Source organism: Podarcis raffonei, chromosome 13 (assembly GCF_027172205.1).
Source record: "Podarcis raffonei isolate rPodRaf1 chromosome 13, rPodRaf1.pri, whole genome shotgun sequence".
Taxonomy (NCBI): domain Eukaryota; kingdom Metazoa; phylum Chordata; class Lepidosauria; order Squamata; family Lacertidae; genus Podarcis; species Podarcis raffonei.
In genome coordinates this window covers 15,640,600-15,655,500 of record NC_070614.1, presented here as the reverse complement: position 1 = coordinate 15,655,500, position 14,901 = coordinate 15,640,600, and the positions used below count along the sequence as shown (strand labels likewise).

General features: G+C 44.5%; 1 protein-coding gene across 7 annotated transcripts in view; it reads right to left on the bottom strand.

Annotated features, from left to right (window-relative positions):
• NSF (N-ethylmaleimide sensitive factor, vesicle fusing ATPase) overlaps positions 1-14,901 on the bottom strand; it is a 108,271-nt gene that overhangs the window by 75,281 nt on the left and 18,089 nt on the right. For all 7 annotated transcript variants that reach the window (XR_008327400.1, XM_053363690.1, XM_053363692.1 and 4 more), the window contains exons 2-3: positions 6,788-6,873; positions 2,847-2,946 (exon numbers count right to left, since the gene is read on the bottom strand). Coding sequence is in view for 6 of the 7 variants with exons in the window: in XM_053363690.1 (XP_053219665.1) it covers positions 2,847-2,946; positions 6,788-6,873 (186 nt within the window). In the remaining variant the exon portion in view is untranslated. The remainder of the gene's footprint in view (positions 1-2,846; positions 2,947-6,787; positions 6,874-14,901) is intronic.

Below are 14,901 nucleotides of genomic sequence, written 5' to 3'. Positions count from 1 at the left end.
CCATAGCACGGATTATGCTACTGCATTGTTGCACTGACCACCAAACCCCTATCATATTCTGTTTATTGTTGTTTAGCGGCTTAGCCATGTCCGACTCTTCGTGACCCCATGGACCAGAGCACGTCAGGCACTCCTGTCTTCCACTGCCTCCCACAGCTTGGTCAAACTCATGTTCGTAGCTTTGAGAACACTGTCCAACCATCTCATCCTCTGTTCTTCTTGTGCCCTCAATCTTTCCCAACATCAGGGTCTTTTCCAGGGAGTCTTCTCTTCATTCTGTTTAAAGCACTGCTAATTAACTTTAAAGTGAACTCTGTCCTTATTGTTCAACTTGTTCTCGCCTCAAACTCTGCATTCCTGCTTTCTGAACCAGAAAGTTCCACTTCCGTTTCTGAGCTGTGTGCATTTTTGCCAGCAGCTCCCAACATTTGAAATGGGGAGATCCAATCTGTTCAATGCCACCCACTTTAAGAAGGTGTCTCAAAACCTACTTGTTTCAGTTAGCACTTGCCAACGCAATATATATATTTAGCTTCCTCTCCAGGTTTTTTCTTCCTCTCTGTTGATTGCTTGGATTACAGGCATAAGCTTGTGAACAGGATCTCGGTTTTAATTTTTTGCAAAATGCTTAGCTGTATTAGAAACTTAGTAGTTTTATTCACTTCCAGTAGCACATTAGAGACCAATTAAGTTAGTTATTGGTATGAGTTTTCGTGTGCATGCACACTTCTTCCGATATCTTCAGATATCTTAGTTGGTCTCTAAGGTGCTACTGGAAGGAATTTTTTTATTTTTTATTTTGTTTTGTTTCGACTACGGCAAAACAACACGGCTACCTACCTATAACTAGTTTTCTTCAGATTGCTATTTAGCCTGACCCATCTAAGCCTTTTGATTAGTAACATGATCTCCTCGCAGTGGCTCTGCAGAGTTATCTTTATCTTCCTCACTCCTCAAGGCTGGGGAACAGAGGTTTTCCATAACACCTCCAGATGAGTCAGAGACAGAAACAAAGATTTGCAGCCTGGTCTCCAAAGCAAGCACCCTTACATAGTTGTTGAATAAAAAAAGAAAAAACAGAGAGAAAATCCTCTTTTGCAATTCACAGCCCTGTAGGCTATTCCCCATTTGCTGTTTTGTTGACAGAGGAGAGGAAAAATCTCACCCAGCAGTTCACTCCCCAAGCTAGGCTGCACTTGATTCACAGGTTCAAAGTGTTTGCTGACACTGCAGGAGGTTCAGGGAAGCCAAGGAGATTAATCACACACTGCAAAGTGTTGCTGCTAAATATCCAGCGATGCTGGCATTACATTTGACAGATTTCTTCTGCGTGGAGATTTGCAAGTACCGTATTTTTCGCTCTATAGGACGCACTTTTTCCCCTTCAAAAATAAAGGGGAAATGTGCGTGCGTCCTATGGAGCGAAGACGCCATAGCCCCGCTACCCTCTCCCGGCTGGAGAGGTAACGCGCGGCTATGGCAGGAGCCTCTATAGCCGCGCGCCATCTCTCCAGCCGGGAGAGCACGCGTGGGGCTAAAGAAGCCCGGCTTACTCTCTCCCGGCTGGAGAGGTGACGCGCAGCTATGTCAGCAGCCTCTCCACCGCGCCTTTCCGCTGCTCCCTGACCTGCTCTTTGGGGCTGGTGGTGGGCTTCCCCCCGCCAGCCCCAAAGAGCAGGTCGAAAGGAACCTGAAGCCTGGAGAGTGAGAGGGGTCGGTGCGCACCGACCCCTCTCGCTCTCCAGGCTTCCAAGGTAGCCGCCTGAACGCACCTTAAACGGCACCTTGTTTTAGAGCGGGAAAACAAGAGGGGGGAAATTCTCCCACTCTCTGCGCAGCGCCTCCTGCCGCTTCGCTGAAGGGGCACTGGGCAGAGAGCAGAAGAATTTTTTTCCTTGTTCTCCCCCCTCTAAAACAAGGTGCGTCCTATTGTCCGGTGCGTCCTATGGTGCGAAAAATACGGTACTGTACCAGATCACTGGGAGATTATTTAGCAGCAGCCGTGCTTTCCCAGGGAAGCTATAACCCTCTGTTCCACATTGCTTGTGCTTAAGAGGGCTGAAGCCATGGCAGGGGATCCAAGCAAAATAATAATAATAATAATAATAATAATAATAATGTATTATTTATACCCTGCCCACTCTGGGAGGCTCCCAACAGAATACTAAAAACACGATAAAAGATCAAACATTAAAAAACTTCCCTAAACAAGCCTGCTTTTCTAAAAGTCAGGTAGTTGTTTATTTCCTTGACATCTGATGGGAGGGCGTTCCACTACTGAGAAGGCCCTCTACCTGGTTCCCTGTAACCTCACTTCTCGCAGTGAGGGAACCACCAGAAGGCCCTCGGAGCTGGACCTCAGCGTCCAGGCTGAACAATGGGGGTGGAGATGCTCCTTCAGGTATACTGGGCTGAGGCCGTTTAGGGCTTTCAGGGTCAGCACCAACACTTTGAATTGTGCTCAGAAACATACTGGGAGCCAATGTAGGTCTTTCAGGACTGGTGTTATGTGGTCTCGGAGCAGCTGGCTGATGGGATGCATCACATGACAGTAGCCACCCTTTCTGAGGAATGAGATGAGAGATACTTCACAGCTCTCTACTCTCAAGCAATCTTGCTTTCCGCATAACTTTCCTGTAAATTAAATTGTCTTGCCACATCAGACCAAAAGGTGCTCCCCAACAGTGACTGACCAGATGTCCCTGGGAAGCCAACTTTAATACGCAAGCTTTGCATTTTTGTGGGTTGTTTTTTTTAAAAAAAAACCACAAAAAACAACCATAGCTTTTAGTATGAAGTTCCATTTCACTCTTGGCCAATCAAGCAATAAACAGTCAAAAACATACCTGCGGTAAACTGAAGGCAATGCTGCCTGGGACAACGGAGGAGTAAGTTCTTAGCGTAAAAATGTATTTGTGGTTCGGGGAGGTCTTCACAACTACATGCCTGCAAGGGGGAAGAGAAATGGAAATTTTATTTACAACATAACATAACCCCCCCACTACAGAAATCCACCCTCATTAAACGTGAACATAACATACAATGAGCATAACATACAACAATACAAACAACCAAATAAAATACCGTATTTTTTGCACCATAACACTCACTTTTTTCCTCCTAAAAAGTAAGGGGAAATGTCTGTGCGTGTTATGGAGGGAATGCCTACGGATGGCATGCCTACGGATTTTCCTCCTCTAAAAACTACGTGCGTGTTATGGTCAGGTGCGTGTTATAGAGCGAAAAATACGGTACTTCCTTTATCCTGTAACTGGCCTCCTTATTTACTTCTTATAAGCTGTTTCCTTTATGAATAATTAAGATTTTTCTAATTATAACTTAAATATCCACAAAGTCTCCTGCAGACATTAATCTAAACAAGTCCAGGTATGTATTTTGGGGCACTATTTTGTGAAGTACCGTATTTTTCGCTCTATAGGGCACACCTGACCATAGCGCGCACCTAGTTTTCAGAGGGGGAAATCAAGGGAAAAAATATGATCCCCCCTCCCCAGCTCTGCGAGCAGCGAAATGGAAGAGAAATGGACAAGGATTGCTACACCCCATGCAGAAAGTTCTAGCCTCAATCTTTGGCATCTTCCAGGTAGTGCTGGGAGAGAACACTGCCTGAAACCATGATAAGTCAGTCAATGTAGATAATATCGAGCTGGCTGGGCCGACAGTCTGATTCAGTATAAATCAGAGAATAAAAGACCCTCAGAGAACATGTTCTTCAAGTCACAGCTATATAGCTCTTTCCATGCAGATTCTGGCTGTCAAGAAGAGCAACTGGGGTCAGTTCTGGCCGCCTTGCCCTTGATAAAAGAGCAATCCCTTGTGGGAAGGGCTCTTCCCATCAGATCTAGCAGAAGACGAAGTGACGGTGTCCAGCCCAGGAGGACAGAGCAGCTTCCTGCTACACAGTTCTGCCCTCAAGCATATGCACATTCAGGAAAGAATAAGTGAATTCCATATAGCTTACAAGGCTGGGATCCAAACTATCTGCACGGTGACTCTATTAAAATCCTTCAGAAAAGTTAGTCGTGACTAACTTAAGCCCCACTGATTTCAATGGGAACAAAATGCAACAAACATGGGGCTCAATACTCCTGTGATTTCTTTTCATGGGTCTGAGAGGGTTTCTTTTTTCTTGTTCCACTGCTTTCCACGGTTAAACCTGCTGGTTACTACTGAATCAGGACAAACATCTATCTGCAGAAAACCTGATCAATATCTTTTCCTTGATTCAGTAGTAAACAGCGGGTTTTAAAAGATTAAAAATTCTCGGACCCGTGACTGGAAATCGCAGGACAAGTGGAATTGTAGTTGAGCCCATAATCTGTATGCAATCCACACAGGTTTCAGCTTTAAGGCGTGCCTGAGCAGGTAGTTTTCTGCAGGGCAAATATCCATTTCAGGGATTTTACCAGCGTTGGTCTGCAGTATAAATGAAACGTGAATGTCAGCCTTCACGGTTGCAGAGAAAAACTGGGAACACAAAGGAAGCCGCAAACGTATATACACACGTCTCCACTGACTCATAAGGAAGAGTGCCATAAACAGTGTTCTCTCACTAATGTACAGAGAAAGCAGAGTTTCCCATCCCTTACACCGGTTACCATGGGAGCGTCCTCGTCTTTTCCGCCACCACGCTCCCCCCACACGGGCCTTTCTAATCCCAAATGTGACAGGTGCTGAAGAAAAACCATCCATGTAGTCGCTACAAATGAGACTGTGATGGAGAACGATATGAATTTATCAGCACTGATGAACATACATGGTTGCACAATCGGCGATGTTATGAGTCCCAGCTGATACCTCGCTGTCACCACAGAAGGAGGAGCTGGGTGCTGAGCGCCCACAGTGGGGCGAGGGAGGACAGTCCCCCCCCAGGGGGGTGAAACGTAACTCCCAGATTCCCAGCTTTCATTTAAAAAAACAAAGGTGTCTCTAGCTGTTGTAGAACCCGAGGTACGAGACAAAACGTGCAGACACAATTCTTCTCATTTCTAGGGTGAGAAATTAGCTAGCTCTCACCTTCTGTGTTTTACTCCCCCCCCCCATGGGGGGGGGAACTACTGATGCCCATCAAACGCCTTCTTGTTAGTGTAATAATAAAATTTAAGGTCTTATATATATATAATAGGTAAAGGTAAAGGGACCTCTGACCATTAGGTCCAGTCGTGGCCAACTCTGGGGTTGCGGCGCTCATCTTGCTTTATTGGCCGAGGGAGCTGGCGTACAGCTTCCAAGTCATGTGGCCAGCATGACTAAGCCACTTCTGGCCAACCAGAGCAGCGCACGGAAACGCCATTTACCTTCCCACTGGAGTGGTATCTATTTATCTACTTGCACTTTGACGTGCTTTCGAACTGCTAGGTTGGCACAAGCAGGGACTGAGCAACGGGAGCTCACCCCGTCGTGGGGATTCGAACCACCGTCCTTCTGATCAGCAAGCCCTAGGCTCTGTGGTTTAACCCACAGCGCCACCCACGTCCCTATATATATATATGTTCATAAATGTACCAACCAAGCACGTACATACATAGATCAGCACAGGAAGACCAACCTGAAACCGTTTTGACTCCCAAACTGACCAAATGTTTTCTCTGCAAGGAGGGAGGGGGTCAGGGAGCCTTCCCATTGTCTCAGGAATTGGGAAATCACCATCTCAAAGGGTGACAGACTACCAGGAAAGGCAATCAGATAAGGCATTATCAGATAACCTGGTAGACAGGAAAAACAACATTCAAATTTCTGTTGTAGACCACCTTTTCTGTGATGTATGTATGATGTATGGAGGGGTGGTCTTGAGCTTCAGAGCAGGGAATTTAAAATGTCTATATAAGGGCAGGCACACCTCGGTTCTGGGTCCTTCTCCTTTCCTGCTTTTGAGGGGAGCACCCTGTTACAACAGATCAATAAAGATCAAGCTTACTAGCTGTTTTGCTTCTCAATATTCTCTGGTTGGCCTCTGTTATTTTCCCCTACCAATAGGGAACCCACGTAAGGATTCTATATGGGCTCTTGGATACCCCATAAGGGGAAAGGGGCAGATTTTGTTTACAACATTAGACAATAAAGGACAAGGTCTGTGAGGGAGCGAGACTCATGAAATTTGCAGTGTTGTGTCCAAGCATCCTCTGTGCCTCCAAGCCACATTCTCACATCAAACAGGCAGCTATAACTGGGTTAGAGGCACCTATGTCTCTCAGGGAATATTTTTGGTGTGGCATTGCCTTCTGCAAAGCGGAATCGTTCCTAACAAAAGGCGCCACCTCAAATCTCCACTAGAAGAGATTGGAGCCATTCTGAGCGATAGACCTTTAGACTAATGAAACTGCAAATGCTTAATTGTTTGCTTTCAGGAAACATAAACACACATTTGCACCTGAGAGCTTTTTACTATGCCCTGTGGCTGGCAGGTTATGAGTGTTCCACTTTTATGAGGCTGAGGCTGCAATTTTCATTGGTTTATTGCTTGGAGCAGGTAATTGTTTTAGATTTATGTCATTAATTCATGAAGTGCCTTCTATTCTAGTAAGAGAAGCAATCTAAAGCAACAACATTTGAATGACTGTTTTTTGGCAACATTGCACCTTTAGGGGATCGGAACCTGGGAGCAATATACTGCCCAACCAGCCCAGACAACGTCCTGCAAAACTCTGGGGATGAGCTACTAAAGGCTCTGGGAAACAGCAGGTTCCTGTAAATTATTTCCCCCAGTCACCGCAAGAAAAGGCAAATTCTCCATTAGAGTGTGAGGATAATAACCACCCAAACTTACAAGCCAGACTGAAAGTCCTTTTCGTTGACCACCGCACAGTTGCTTAAGGAGAGTTCGTCCGTGGGACATCTCGCAGCTTGCATAGTCTGTGAGGGAATCAGAGAAGACGCAAGGAAAGGTCAGAGCAGCAAGACATCATAGGACATGCATACAAGACGGCTTTGCTCTCTAAGGTCCACATTTTAATTAGCCGGAGGGAACAGGAAAGGTAAATTAGCTGCTTACCACTTGCTTGGCATTCAGAATACTAGTACAGCGATACCTTGGTTCTCGAACTTAATCCGTTCCAGGAGTCCCTTTGACTCCTGAAACCGTTCGAAAACCAAGGTGTGGCTTCCAATTGGCTGCAGGAGCTTCCTGCGCTCAATCGGAAGCCGCGTCGGAAGTTCGGCTTCTGGAAAATGTACGCAACCGGAACACTTACTTCCGGGTTTGCGGTGTTCAGGAGCCAATTTGTTTGGGAGCCAAGCCGTTCAAGCACCAAGGTACCACTGTACTCTAACGCAGCGGTTCTCAACCTGTGAGTCTCCAGATGTTGTTGGACTACAACTCCCATCATCCCTGAGCTCTGGCCTTGCTAGCTAGGGGTGATGGGAGTTGTAGTTCAACAACAACTGGGGACCCACAGGTTGAGAAAGGCTGCCTAAGGGGACACCTCCGCAGAACAAACATGTTAGTTGGTGCATGTGGGAACCTGGTTCTGAGAACACTCATGACGTAGAGGAGGAAGGAAACTGATCAGACGGAGGAAGCAAAGCTGTGTAATAATAAATAATAATAATTTTATTATTTATACCCCGTCCATCTCGCTGGGTTGTGTCGCTTTGGAATGAGACTCTCGTGACTGTATGGCTTCACCATACAAGGGTCCTTGTACGTTGAAAGCCAGCACATCAAGGAAGAAAAGAAAAAGGCCAACCTTTCCTTTGACTCCTACTACTACTTATTGTGGGACGCAGGTGGCGCTGTGGGTTAAACCACAGGGCCTAGGACTTGCTGATCAGAAGGTCGGCGGTTCGAATCCCCGCGACGGGGTGAGCTCCCGTTGCTCGGTCCCTGCTCCTGCCAACCTAGCAGTTCGAAAGCACGTCAAAGTGCAAGTAGATAAATAGGTACCGCTCTGGCGGGAAGGTAAACGGCGTTTCCGTTCGCCAGAAGCAGCTTAGTCATGCTGGCCACATGACCCGGAAGCTGTACGCCGGCTCCCTCGGCCAGTAAAGCGAGATGAGCGCCGCAACCCCAGAGTCATCCGCGACTGGACCTAATGCTCAGGGGTCCCTTTACCTTACTACTACTACGTATTATTATTATTATTATTATTATTATTATTCAGATTTATATACCGCCCTTCATCAAAAGATCCCAGGGTGGTTCACAAGACAAAAATACAAGATAAAAGCACAAATAATTAGTTAAAACAGAAACAACGGAACAAAACAACCTCTCCTCCCACAAACATGTTTTAAAGGCTGTGGAATATTAAACAGCCAAGGCCTGGTTGAAGAGCATATTGCCCAACCTGCCCAGATAGAGGTTTTAATTAAGACATTTATCACGTCTTTCTATTAAAAAAAAAGTCCTCAAAGAATCTTGCAGCAAAAAGACTAAGCTACAAAATACAATAAACAGACCTCAACGTTAACAATTAGAGAGTTAATTTGACAGAGAGTTGAGTTTTATTCAGGGCTGGTTATTTGCCCTGTGTTACCATTTCCCCATTTTATTATGTTTTAATTATTTTATCACACACTGCCATGATAGTCCTCTTGCCCGTTGGTGATTTATGTATGCTCTTACATAGAAAACAAACAATTTAAAATCAACCAAAACTATCACAGATACAGGAGGCAGAATCGAAAGCCCATTGGCCTAAGACTATATATATATATATATATATATATATATATATATATATATATATATATTAAAGATAATGGTTTATGTAAAGTGGCTTTATTAGGTGTTCTACTGGAGTGGATGAAGTGAATAATGTTTATATATTTAGTGGGCAAATGAAGAGTCGTAAGTTCCTTAGCTTCTGTCTTTCAAGTGGAACAAGTCAAGAAATGGTACCCCCATATTTTTATATTTTTTCTGAAGCTTTGTATCAGATCTCCAGACAATGATAATTTTGTGACAGGGGTCCCCTAGAGTCCCCCAAGACACACGTCCCACAAGCAGCGCTCAAAATTTGTCATGCACCAGGCACATTTTGCACGTGGCTATCAGCTACGTGCGACCAAGTGAAGATGCCCAGGTAACATTAGGTTGCCACCTGATGTCTCCAACATCTGGAGATGCCTACCTGGGGATGCCAGGATCCTGACTGTTTTCACACACTAGCAACACATCCTGTGGAATTCTATCCGTTATATATTATCTGAACAATCAGGATGAATTTCAGGAACCAACAAGTCGTACTGAAAAAATAAGACTTTTTTAAAAAAACCAGAAGCATTTTTACTTGGCATTATAGGTCAGGATATTAATAGGCAAGATGTTAAATTGTTTTTATATGCAACATCTTCAGCAAAAGTGTTGTTAGCCCAGAAATGGAAACAAGAAGAAATTCCGACAAAAGAAGAATGGCAGGCGAAATTAATGGACTATGCAGAATTGGACAAAATGACAGGATTCGAAACCTGCGGGACCAGAGATTTACAGAAGATTGGAAGAAGTATATGAATTATTTGAAGAGCAACTGTAATCAACAAATTACGTTAGTAGACTACAAGAAGTTTTGTAAAGAGAAATAGACAAAGTGTTACAAAGTACAAAAAGATAAAGATATTGGTTAAGAGTTTGAAATGTAATAGGGAAGAGAAGAAATGCATACTGAGAGATTAGATTGGAAAATTTTCAGACAGGATTTATGGAAGTCAAAAATTTGAATAAGATGTAAAAGTATGTTTAATTACTGTTGAAAAGGATATGTTAAAAAAACTAATAAAAAATTATATACCGTATTTTTTGCTCTATAAGACTCCCTTTTTCCCTCCTAAAAAGTAAGGGGAAATGTGTGTGCGTCTTATGGAGCGAATGCAGGCTGCGCAGCTATCCCAGAAGCCAGAACAGGAAGAGGGATTGCTGCTTTCACTGCGCAGCGATCCCTCTTGCTGTTCTGGCTTCTGAGATTCAGAATATTTTTTTCTTGTTTTCCTCCTCCAAAATCTAGGTGCATCTTGTGGTACGTGCGTCTTATAGAACGAAAAATACGGTATATATAAAAAAAGAAAAAATAAGACTTTTGAGGCGTCTGATCCAAAAATGGCAACTAAGCATTCCATTTCGACAACTGTAACTTTGGTTTAAGGAGCTGTTTGGTACCTAGCTTATATATCAGAGTTTCTAACACTGCCCACAAGTCAGGCGTTTGGGACCTGACAAATTATCACAGGTTATCCACATGCATGGTGCCTTACGTAGCTGTGCAAGCAAAAATAGAGAATTTGGTGCTTCGCAAGCAGATTACGATCTAAAAATGGCTCTGAACTGCAAGCCAGGAGAGCCTCACGTCCTGACATATATTGTACATGCAAACCCTTGGCATTAATTTCCACAACACAGAGGACAAGATTAACTTGGGCACTGATCTGCCGCAAGACAAGGGAGCAAGTGTGCGCAGCAGAAATGATCTATGAGTCATCTGCAGCCTGACAGGGAGCAAAACGGGTGAACCCAAAGCAATATGAAAATCTGTGATGTGACTGAGGACGCAGGGTGCCTCAAGCTCTCTTCCAAAAAGAGAAGAGGCCAAGAACAGAGTGCCCTCAAAAGTGCAGAAGGGAACATGAATAAGGGAACAATGCTAATGGCTCGTCCTGTTAGATCCATCAGGTTCTTCAAAGAAGTGTCTCCAAATGCAGTCAGGAATCAGAGTGTGAGTCTGCCTACTTAAAAACAATGCAACTCAGAAGGCTGCTAAGTGACGCAGTTTAGTTTAGTTTATTATTTATTTCCTTCAGATTATAACTCGTTACATAAAATATACGGTGGGCTAACCAGGCATTTGTTTTTAGATGCTTTCATCCTGTGGTTTTATTGGCTTCAGGTTGTATTTTTGTTTTTAATGATGCTGTTATCATTTTTAAAAGATATTGTTTACGGCTTAGAGATTTAAAAATATTAAGAAGATTATAAATGCTTTTCAATCAGGGGTTATTAAACGTCTCCACCCTCTCCCACAGATCACTTGAAAATGGGTGAGGGGTCTCAGTAGACCAAATCATGATTTTTCTGCCTGTTTTAGCAATAGTGACACACCGTGCTAGATGCTGCACGATTTTCTGTGATGTCTTTAATGGCTTCTTTTATTCCTCATAGATTGTATCTTACTGTGTTACAATTTAAAAGCAGCCATGAAACTAAAAATCACTATGAATATTCATAGTTGTCAACTTTTCCCTTTTCTTGCAAGGTATCCTATTCGGAATAAGGGAATTTCCCTTTTAAAAAGGGAAACGTTGACAGCTATGTGAATATTCCATGTGGTGGAATATTCAACCAGAAATCCACAGGCCTGCCCTGGGCCACCTGAATGAAGTCTGCAGAACACTGGTGGTCTATAGACCACAGTTTGAGAACCCCAGTTTTCAATAAAGAGAAGCGTGAGCCATAGCTCCCATGCTGACTGGGACCACACGTACATGATGACACCTTTGTATGCCACATTCGTCTACTGCCTTCCTCCCCCCGACCTTTTCCATGCTAGCATAACCCCTCCTGGGAACTGGAGAGATGTCAGTCTCAGAAGAAGCTGTAATATGCGACTCCTCTGTCTATCTCTGTCTCTCTCTCACACTTACACAAGCTTAGAATCACAGAATCGTAGAGTTGGAAGGGAGCCCAAGGTATGCAGCCTGAGACCCTACCTGCCCGCAGACTGTCTCACCAGAGTGGTGCATGCTTTGGTTATCTCCCGCGTGGACTACTGCAATGCACTCTACGTGGGGCTACCTTTGAAGGTGACTCGGAAACTACAATCCAGAATGCAGCAGCTAGACTGGTGACTGGGGGCGGCCGCCGAGACCACATAACATCGGTCTTGAAAGATCTACATTGGCTCCCAGTACGTTTCCGAGCACAATTCAAAGTGTTGGTGCTGACCTTTAAAGCCCTAAATGGCCTCAGCCCAGTATACCTGAAGGAGCGTCTCCACCCCCATCATCCAGCCTGGTCCAGCTCCGAGGGCCTTCTGGCAGTTCCCTCACTGCGAGAAGTTACAGGGAACCAGGCAGAGGGCCTTCTCAGTGGTGGCGCCCGCCCTGTGGAAAGCCCTCCCATCAGATGTCAAAGAGATAAACAACTACCTGACATTTAGAAGACATCTGAAGGCAGCCCTGTTCAGGGAAGTTTATAATGTGTGACATTTTAATGTATTTTTAATCTTTGTTGGAAGCGGCCCAGAGTGGCTGGGGAAACCCAGCCAGATGGGCGCAGTACAAATAAATTGTTGTTGTTGTTGTTGTTGTTGTTGTTGTTGTTGTTGTTGTTGTTGTTATGTTTTCTTTCTGTGCAGGAATCTCAGCTCAAGCATCCATGACAGGTGGCCACCCAGCCTCTGCTGAAAAACCTCCAAGGAAGGAGACCCCACAACCTTTCGAGGGAGACCTTTCCACTATCAAACAGAATTTACTGTTAGAAGGCTCTTTCTGATGTTTAGTCAGAATCCCCTTCCCCTTAGCTTAAAGCCGTTCGTTCAAGTCCTACCTTCCAGAGCAGGGGGAAACAAGCTTGCTCCATCTTCCATGTGACAACCCTTGATATATTTGAAGATGGCTATCGTATCTCCTCTCAGTCTCCTCTTTTCCAGGCTAAACATACCCAGCTCCTTCAAACGTTCCTCATAAGGCTTAGCTTCTAGACTCTTGATCATCCTAGCTGACCTCCTCCGCACACGTTTCAGCTTGTCAACAACCTGCTCAAATTGTGGCACCCAGAATGGGACACAGTATTCCAGGTGTGGTCTGACCAAGGCATAACAGAATGGTGCTATTGCAGGGTGTTCGTAACCTCAGGTTACGAACTTAATTCGTTCCAGAGGTCTGTTCTTAATCTGAAACCATTCTTAACCTGAGGTGTGCTTTCGCTATTGGGGCCTGCCGCCGGCACGCGATTTCCATTCTCATCCTGGGGCAAAGTTTGTAACCCGAGGTATTACTTCTGGGTTAGCAGAGTTTGTAACCCAAAGTCTTTGTAACCCGAGGTACCACTGTATTATTACATCTGTTGATGCAGCCTAGAATAGCATTTGCCTGTTTTTTTGCTGCTGCATCACATTGTTGACTCATGTTAAGCTTGTGGTCCACCTTATCAGCCTTTAGCCAGAAAATTTGCAAAAGAAAGAAAGAAAGAAAGAAAGAAAGAAAGAAAGAAAGAAAGAAAGAAGCTGATAGTCTGAGTAATCTGGTAGATGTCCTAGCTCTCGTGCCACAAATCACAGCACTGCTACAGCTGTACAGTGGTACCTCGGGTTACAGACGCTTCAAGTTACAGATGCTTCAGGTTACAGACTCCGCTAACCCAGAAATAGTACCTTGGGTTAAGAACTTTACCTCAGGATGAGAACAGAAATTGTGCGGCAGCAGCTGGAGGCCCCATTAGCTAAAGTGGTACCTCAGGTTAAGAACAGTTTCGGGTTAAGAACGGACCTCCAGAACGAATTAAGTTCTTAACCCGAGGTACCACTGTACAATAAATCACAATGAACCTCGCTTCTTGGCCAGGTACATGTTATATAAAGTGCAGATCTAGCAATTGCCACATGAGACACAGAGCTTTTGAAAAATCAAGCCCAGGATCTGCAGATGCAGCCCTAAATTATGCTAAGTCATTGATGCTTTGTTTATGTTTAAATAACTGCCTTAGGTGCTGAGTGGAAAAAGCACCAGGCAGAGGGGTTCTGGGCTCCTTTGATGCTGAGGCCTGGTCAGATTTTTGCACCTCAGCAGATGCATTTTCTCAACCTGTAAGCATGGAAAGGAAAGTCCACAAAGCCATCTTAGATTGCAGTGCTTCTGGGGGGAGGCGGGAGAAGGACTTGGGAGGGTTGCTCTGAAAAGCCTGGAAATAAAGGTCAAGAATATGGGCTTATAAGCACAACTGTCCTAAAAGCCAGAGTCTGTGCCTAAAATATAAGGCACATGCCAACCCGGGGGAAGAAAGGGAAATAAATCATCAGCATCCCATTATTTAAATCTGCCTAGAGCCTTCAAATGTCACCCAGGCTGCCAGAGTTAGGCAGTGGTGGGGCACGAAATCTCCTGGAGATTTAAATGCTATTTTGTAACCTGCTCTGCAGGGATTAGAGAGTTAAGCTTTTTCCTATGTCACATGAAGAGCATATTTCTCTCTCTCTCTCTCTCTCTCTCTCTCTCTCTCTCTCTCACACACACACACACACACACACACACACACAAACACACACACACACACACACACACACACAAAAATGCTAAACAGTATCTCCTAAGTGATGGAGAACTGCCATTTTTTTATTATTTTTACGGGGGAGTGTCAAAGAAAGCACTGTATCATCAGACCATGTTCAGAGATTAATTTTGTTCACTGGATCTGAAATCAGCCTAATTCTCTTGTTCATACTGATTTTTCTACCTCTGGATAAATTGTGGCCATTACTCATAAAACGGACCAGTTACGACTAAGCAAAGTGCGTATCATTTCAGGTCTCAAACTCTATTACAAATTATACACTCTGGTCTGGAATCTGGAATCTGAAACCCCGAAATGCAGGTTTGTAGAAAGACTAAGGGCTGTGTGTGTAGGCTGAGTTCTGCTCATGCAACGGGGCTTCCCTTTGCTCCTCGTCCCCCACAATCTGCTCCAAAGGGTCACCCAACCCTCTGGAGCAAATTTTGAGGTTATTTGGGGGAGGGGCTCCAGGAGAGGGAACAGTTTGTTGTGCAAGCGGATATCTGCTGCACAAACAATACAACAGCCCTGGACGCAACCCCAGACCTCAAACACATAGGCCAATATTAGTACCTGGCATGCTTGTAAAATGGAGTCGTTTGATCCTCTCTCTAGAGGTATATATGCTGAGGTAGGAAGGAATTTAGACCACAATTGCCAGGGTTCTTAGGGAAAATGCTGGA